The sequence below is a fragment of the Phaethon lepturus genome, unplaced genomic scaffold, assembly GCF_000687285.1.
Source record: "Phaethon lepturus isolate BGI_N335 unplaced genomic scaffold, ASM68728v1 scaffold23307, whole genome shotgun sequence".
Lineage (NCBI taxonomy): Eukaryota > Metazoa > Chordata > Aves > Phaethontiformes > Phaethontidae > Phaethon > Phaethon lepturus.
The window spans coordinates 88,222-96,548 of record NW_010551561.1 but is presented as its reverse complement, the minus strand read 5'-3'; the positions used below and the strand labels follow the sequence as shown (position 1 = coordinate 96,548).

The 8,327-nt window shown below is 41.5% G+C and overlaps 1 protein-coding gene across 1 annotated transcript in view; it reads left to right on the top strand.

Moving 5' to 3' along the window:
• LOC104623775 (protocadherin-15-like) overlaps positions 1–8,327 on the top strand; it is a 127,145-nt gene that overhangs the window by 56,303 nt on the left and 62,515 nt on the right. Inside the window, exon 8 of the mRNA XM_010290960.1 lies at positions 5,723–5,850. Within this exon, the coding sequence (XP_010289262.1) occupies positions 5,723–5,850 (128 nt within the window). The remainder of the gene's footprint in view (positions 1–5,722; positions 5,851–8,327) is intronic.

Below are 8,327 nucleotides of genomic sequence, written 5' to 3'. Positions count from 1 at the left end.
GTATGGAAAGGAAGAGCAGCAAGCACGTATCTCGCATTCCTAGAGGTGCGAGAATAATGCCAGAACCACGTGGTGGTTTTGCTCTCTTTAAAGAGGTCTCAAAAAGAAACAGAAAGCACAGGAAACAATTTATTATCTTTTGCAGTTGTGCTTGCACCGTCTTGATAAATAGATTTCCTTTGTGGAAACTGCAAGTGCCCTCTTGGTGTCTGCACACGGGCTGGCACGGGTGAGCGCTAAAACAAGATATCCCTCCAAACTCTTACGGGTGCTGCAGAATTCAAAGTAGCATGAATTTTTATTAAAAATCAACTTAGAAGTGGAATTCAACAAGCAAGAGGCAAGGTGTCTCAAGAGTGTTAGACCAGCTGGGAGGGAAATACACTTTCTGCATTCTTTCGTTTCAGTCAGGTGCGCTAAATATTACATCCATTGCTGGGTGCTAATATGCGATCATGTAGAGGTGTTTTGTGTTTTGGTATGGAAAGATTTTTAAGCAAACACGCACCTTTCAATTTATTATTTACACCTTTTATTCACCCGGTTAGCACTATTTTTCCCCTTTGGCACAGCCCCAAGCAAGAAGTGGTGCATACCGATTCCGCAGACGGATGCAGAGGCGCTGCCCTGGGGAGGGTCGGTTCTGTTGTCAGATTGCTGCTGTAATCCCAGCTGTGAGGCAGGGCTGTCCTGGGGGTGTTGGAGGGAAAAAGGAGAACAGCGCTCTCTCTCCTGTAACGGTTTTCGTTTTCTAATCACAAAATAAACCTTTGGGAATCATAAAGCAAAAAGGGATAAAACTAGTTTTGCAACCAAAATTGTGCAACTGCTCCATACTAGTTGGGAACGATAGTTTTACTAAGTTAAATACTAAAATTAATTCTGTGTCCCTGGATTATTGACTTTTATGTCAGCCTTACGTTTTTAATTTCAAACATGTCGCAAAAGTTTGTGCTGACGGTGTTTTGTAAGTTGGCTGCCATGCCAGTCCCTGAATCCGGGAGACGTGACAGATGGACAAAATCCGCTGCAGAGCCTAGAGCTGCGAATCTGCCGCCTCTGCCACACGGCTCTGGGGTAGTTTCCCTGAAAACCACTGGGACGAAATTCAAATTCCTTTGGGCAACAAAGCAATGTATTTTAGAGAGACTGCATAAAATGTGAGTTCCCTTTCAATTAACTATTTGGTATAAAAAGATGTTTTGTGTTTATTTAAATCAGACCTTGGGTCAGCGCTGTTCCAAATACGTTGCTGTTAATGTCTCGTCGAAGCTTCCTTTTTGCACTATTCTTGATCAGCTGTGGCATATGAGCTTCTTTAGGCTTTATGAGCACATGCTGATTTAGATCAAAATGCCACTGAAAAAATATTTGGTGTTGATTGCTATTTGGTTCTGCCAAATTTAGTAAGACGAGATTGAGCGCAGCTGCAGTTCAGTTTACCTGCCAAAGCACGAAGTCTGCCCGACAGGCTTGTAAGGTAGCAGTAAAGCAAAGTGCTATTGAACCCGGTGGAATTACAATTCTCATTCCCAACTGGATTAAAATGAACTTTTAAAAGACAAGAATCTGCTGTTACCTAGCTGCTTAAGATAGGTGTGGGGTTTTTTATGTTAAAATTACCGATGCATGAAGAGCAGCTCTATCAATGGCTCGTTGGGCGTATTGTAGAAGACAAGTGCAGTATCACTGGTGAAAGCATAACGTAAAACCAGTCTGGTAACACTCAAGGCATAGTTGACACTGTCCCAGTGTTCAAAAAGCATTGCTTTAGTTCGGCTTAATTTCTGCAGTCTGGTGAGAAACTGCGGGCTCCCGTGGATCGGGCCCATTACTAGCACTACTTAGATAAGCAGTGATACTGGAAGAGAGTTTTCACAAGCCTGTTTGGGAAAAACTTCTGGAAATGCTCGTACACACTAGTTCTGACCAGCTCCTTGGAGTTTTTGTTGTTGCTTTTGTTTTCTATGTTAGTCATTCATGATCTACTAGTTTTATGTCTTTCAGAGGATCCTCAGGTTTCCTTTAGAGCAGCTTTCAGGATATTTTCACTCTCCTTAAGCACACCACAGGAGTTGAAGGATCCAAATGCCTAGTCTTGGGAGCAATTATTTACCTGGAGCAGTGATGCAATGCGTTTGGTTCTTACAAGCTGAAGATGACTTGCAAGCAGCTGCAGTCCTGTATACTTTGTACGCGGCAGCTCGTCTCAGAGGAGTCTGGAAGAGAGGAGGCAAGCGTGGCACAGGAAACCTTGCAGGAGATTGTGGTACAGAAATTTCCCTTGCAGGGTATTGTCTGGGAGGCTGACCTGGCCTTCATGGCTGTTGAACTAATTGGTGTGAAAAATCCAGCCAATAAATGTGTCTTAGCAATAAAAATGTGCAGCAAAATTAAAGAAGCTGTTTGCTTATCAAATATTATCTGCATCCTTTGCGTGCAGAGAAGCAGTTCTCTCACGGCTGAAGGAAGGCAGTCGTAGCACTCGATTTTCTTCTCTGCTCTTTTCGTCCGCCTTGGCAGTCCTGTGCTGCTTTGTCCAGGGAAAGATCCTTTCTTCTTTCCCCTGGCCAGCTATTTACGTAGCTCAGTCACAGTAATAAGAATTATACTTTGATTGCATGAGGTCTCACAAGAAGTACCAGTAAATTCTGGCTTCAGCTCCTGGAATCCATGAAAATTCCAGATCTAGAATACCAGAGAAGCAAGGTTTTACATACATGGGGATACAAAATTTCCCCTCTGGAAGGTGAGCGTAAATATCGGTGTCTTTCAGTGTTCAGTGCCCTGCAAGAGTACCAGTAACTAACAGGGCACGTCGTATAGGGGATGCTGTTGCCTCCCTTCAGGTACCAGAAAAGAGGGCTAAGAGCCACGTGCAAACAGTATTCAGAAGAAGCACTAAATATTTGGAAGATGAAGGAAAAAAGAGTCTAATGCTGTAACCAGACTCCGTGAGAGCACACTCAGGTTGGGTGGCCGTTTCAATCAGGCAGGGCACTGGAGGTGGACGTCGGAGCGCCGTACCCCGTGTCCCCGGCACCACAGCCCTGTGTGCAGGGCGTATCTGACCGAGTCGAGCAGAGCGGCTGGGGAAATCCCCACGGCAAAGGGTCTGGCGCAGCCTTCACACGCGTGGCACGGTTTCCGATGAGGGGTTTTAATGCACGCTTCTTCAAGGCTTATCCCGTGTGAGAAATAAAAAGCACGCGGTAGTGGGGAGTTCACAGATGCCGCGTTCCCCTCTGCCTGCCAGAACGAATGAGACATAAGCTGTATACAAAAATCAGGCACTAAGATAAAATGAAGGTATATGCTTAACGTAATTTAACGTTAACGGTGCTAACGTTAATCTGTATATATGCAGGACATGTAATTTGCTTTGTTCTTAATGCAATAACTTTAATTCCTCATTTTCAGAGCATTCAACCATTGCTAAACAAATCAGCATTTTGGCAGCTCAGAGGACTACCAGTGAATGAAACAAATGCTTTTGAGCAAATTTGCACGAGGCTAAGCCACCTCACCAAAACTGGCTTTGAAACGGTGAAGATAGCAAGCGCTATGCAAATAATGTTTGATTCGCATTAGAGGGAGCTAGTGCAGGTTAGCAAATGCCTAGCCGAACGTGATGCAATTAGGATCTTCCCTGCAGCAGTAAACCGGTGCCAGCCATTGATAGAACTGTTTATTAGCTCAGCAGGGCAAGGTCACTTAGACACATTGCCTGTAATCCTGCTCCAATTGCCTTCTTCCCTAAAGGGTATAGCTGCAGTGAAACAGCCTGCCCGGGAATCTCATTTTTCTCAACAGGGCTGCAGTTTCTAACTCTAACTTAGTATTGCAGCGAGAAACATTAAGGATCCAGTTTAACGGGAGAGAGATTTGACTATTCATTAGGACCTCACAATACCTCTTTGACTGAAATGTTCCTTCGCTGTAATAAATAATGTAGTCAAGGTAAGAAGCGTTCTTTTAAAATGAACATAAGCAAACTAGAGATGATTACGAATAGACCATTATGTCCACGTTACACACATTCAGATGCTGGATTGTGGCTTTTTTTTTCACGTCCGTAAAAAGAGAGCTTGTCATGAAGTCATTTTCCCGTGAGGTAGTAGCACCTACAAGTTGTTTAACGTCTCTGCACAGATCAGTGTAGAAGGTGAATAATTTATTATTCCTCTGAGGAAACGTCATTTCTCTTTTTTCTTTCCTTTCTCTTTTTTCCTTCTCTCTGTACTAATGCATTGGATGGCATTTTAAATGTTTTTCTCAGATTTCAGTTACATTTATGAAGTCCTCATTTGTTTCCCATCACTTGGACCATCAGATAGACAGAATACCTTTGGTGACTTCGGCAATCTAAGAAACAGTCTGGGTTTTAATTTTTTTGTCCCCTAAAGATAAAGCTACTAAGCTCTTTTTAAATGAGATACTGTTTTGAAGCTAACTCAGATCAGCATGGCACCTGTGCAACATTTAAATTACCCTGGCACTGAAACAAGTTGGGAAAACCAACTCTGAAATGAGGCAATTTATCACTTGAAAATGCGGTTTTAATGAACTGGATATCATCATTTCCAGCAATCTTTCTGCATTATACAATTCTGAAAGAGACAAACAGATGTTGGTATAGATTACTGCGCAGTTGAATCTTTTTTGCACTAGGTCCATAATTTTTGCTAGATGTTTTTTCCTTGCAGAAGGAGAAAGATGTTTATTGTTCAGTGGGGTGGATCAGTAACTGTTTAATAAAACACAAATTGATGGCAGTGTTTTGCTTGAAGATGTGTTGAACCTCTAGGGGGGAAGTAATACTTCTCGAGTTCCCATGGGCCAGGTTTGTGATGAAGACAGACTTACGCACGCGCTCAGTTAACACGGTGAATTTGTTAAGTGTTGAGGTTGCTTAGCACACGAATGGTCAAACCCGTCAGATGTTTGTGCTTTATGACTCAAGCAGGTATAGAAAACGCTGCATTGACCTGCAATGTAAAGTATCATGTTGTTATCCAAGGGATGTTTCTGCCAGCGCTGTTGTATGAACATGGGTGAGTTTAGAGACACCATGGCAGAATCACCTGTTGGGCATTTGCATGGGAGCTAGTGGTAATTAAAATACATAAAGCAAGCTGCACGTGAAGTGGAAAAAACAAGCTGCTGCTTGAAACGTAACTCCTAGTATACATCACCTGTTCATTATCTTTTTATAACACTTGGGAGAATTTAATGTGACCAAAATCCGTGTTACTAAAGTACAGTATTCTTACATGTGCTTTTCTGTTTATTTGAAAAATTACTTACAAGTCTTTTCTTATATTTTCCCCAAATAACACGCTTTCTAAAGAAAGCCGTGGCGTCTTTTTGCTTAGGGGCAAATTCAGATACCCCTAATAGCAAAGTGCAGGTGTACAGATAATGGGAATCATTTTCTATAAAGGCACAACTTTCAGCTCAAGATTCATTCAGAAAAAATGGCAAATGCAGAAACTATAAAGGTAGAGTACAAAACAAAAAATACATGAAATCTCTTTACGTCCTTCAAGTTCATACTTTCCATACCAAATGTGCTATTATTTCTAATGTATGTATTTTTACAGTGCTATCCATGCACATGTATTTTACATGATCCATTTGGGCTCTAAACATTTGAACTGCAATAGGTGTTTAAAGAATTCTGGCCAAATGTTCTATATAGACTTTTCATTCCTTCTCTTAGGTAATACAGCCAAGGTATTTATTGAAGTGAAGGATGAAAATGACCACGTGCCTGTCTTCACCAAAAAAATGTACATTGGAGGAGTGTCTGAAGAGGCCAAAATGTTTTCTTCTGTGCTTAAGGTTAAGGTAAGACTGAAATTTATTTTAAATAGCATTCACTTGCAGTAGGAAAATATTTACTCACTGTTTGATTTTGCACAGGAGGTTACGTGTTATGTAACCTCTCATGATTTTTCACAGGAGGTTATGTCTTTCTCCTAAAACTGCTCGAACTCCTCAGACACTGTCAGTAATTTCCATTTTATTTTGGTTTATAATCAAGTATAGTGAGTACAGAATGGGTAATTCTTCTTATGAAATCAGTGCTTGAGTATGGGTATGTGCAATGGTTTCCATTTGCGTATGTATGATGGACATGCATCGGCCCAGTATTCCAGCCATTACTGACACGAGGTTGTTTTTGAGCTTAGAAGAGTTTCACAGGTTTTATTTCTATTGAATTTGTCTGCTCGTTTTTCTTTTCAAGATTTGTAGCTGTCATTTTAGATAAGTTAATATTTAGAGAATTCTTTTATGCTTAACACTAGTTTTTACCTTAAGTTCTTCTGACTCCTTCTTTGGCAGCAGCATGTTTATGCTTTAAAAAGGAAAGAACAGTTGCCGTCTCAGGTCAGCACAGCAATTTCAGGTGTGTGCACTGTGACGCAATCTGTGAGGAAAATTGTCTATCCGCAGTTCGGTGTTGTGGGTTTGGGTTTTTGTTTGGGTTTTTTAAGAGAAAATTCAAGGAAGTGTAATATATAGAATGTAATTAGCGTCAGACAGAGAAATAGTTTAGACTAAAAGCTATTTGTTTTCTACAAGATGCTTTGTGATGCAGTCTTTCGTGCTAGAGACAGCTTGAGTTGCCAGGACTTTCCAAGTCATCTTGTTTCCTCTGCCTTTATTTTGTTACCTCAGCAGGCCTCCTGCGTCTTTTTCACCTTAAGCGTTAGTGGAGTAGCTTTGAAGTTGCTGATTCTAGCTTACGCGTGAAAGGGCACGGAAATATGACCTGCTAAGAGTTCTACTTTGACCTCGTGATGTCTTTAGAGCACCAGAAATGAAATAGAAATATCAGAGCTTATTAAAGTTGTCCGTTGCTTTTTGGTTTCATGGCAGTCCTTCCCAAAGGAAGCCCAGAAATGGCAGAAAAGTGGGAAATTGTTAAGCATTGCTGTTGGATAGAGGCCTCTGCAGATGAAATTTGTTTACTTTGTGCGCTAGTCCAGAGTATTTGGTTTTGGGGGTTTTTTATATGGTATTTATCATAGGCAGTTTTTTGTCCCCAGAGTATCCCAGTTGGTCTTTCTAGAAACGCCTACACCAATCCCAGTGAACAGCGGGGAATTTACTGAAGATAACTTGGAAAGAGAACATCGTAATGTATAAATCTGCCCTACGCCACTTCTTCCCAGCTTCGTCTGCAGGCAGAGTGTGTTTGAGGCCACAGCAGGTAGGGACGGACCTACTGAGCGGGGCTGGTCCGGAATTTCACGTTACCCACTGCCCTGGGACGGTCTGTGAAGGAGCCTTAATGCCACTTTGCCCCAGGCGCGTTCCTGGCGTAGCAAAGGATGCTGCTCAGCGGGCAGCGTGAAAGGTTGCCTGATGGAAAGACCTGTGCCCAACCTGCAGGGTAACTTGGGGAGCCAGGTAAGATCACTTGGCAGATCAAAGTCAGTGCAACTTGTCTCATAGCGTTACGAGGAGAACACTGCGTGGTTAAAAGAAGTAGCAATCCTGAATGAAAGGGAAGGCGTAGGGAGGAATTCTGACTAGAGGTGAATAAAGACACGCACTGGTAATTGGAAAGAGCGATTAGCCCAGAATGCTTGTTCAAAAGGCATGTTTGTTTTCTGCTGCTTTATCAACTCCGAAGACTGAGTTCAGACTTTGCAAATGAAGCAAAAAAAAAGTCATCTAGCAAGCGTAATGCCTGTGTTTAAGATTTACTTGCATGCGAATAAAGAAATTACAAAGTGAGTAATAAAGCACCACCGTGTGTTGGAAACAGTACAATCAGAAAATGAATTGCAAAATTTCCTTTTATAAATTTCTTTTCCTCCATCTTCTGTGTTGAAGTTTTAAGGTACACCAGATTTCTACTCCGTACAAAATAGATAGTGACATATAACCATGTGTCTGCTTGATTCAATGAAAAGGAAATTGTAGATGCAGAAATTAAAGAAATTGTGGCAGTGTTGCTTTTAGGGTGCCCTGAGACCATAATTGAGCAGAGTTTTGAAGGTAGGGGTAATATTTTTGTTAATGTCTCTTTTTCCAGACATTTTGCCAGTTACTGCTTCTGACTACGAACCTAAACTGAAGCCCTAGCATACTCAAAAGTAGGAAACAGAAAATGGTGTCAAACCCATGAACTTTAGAAATGCTGGAGATACAGAACTGCACAAAGATACTGGAGTAGATAAGGAATAGTGAATAGCAAAGTTACTTAGATGAAGGAGTGTTATGTCTGTGAAAGTAAATGAAACAATAGACACAAACGTAAAATTACGTTTTGAGTTAGCAGACCAAATTTGAACAGGCTGAGAAATCCTACC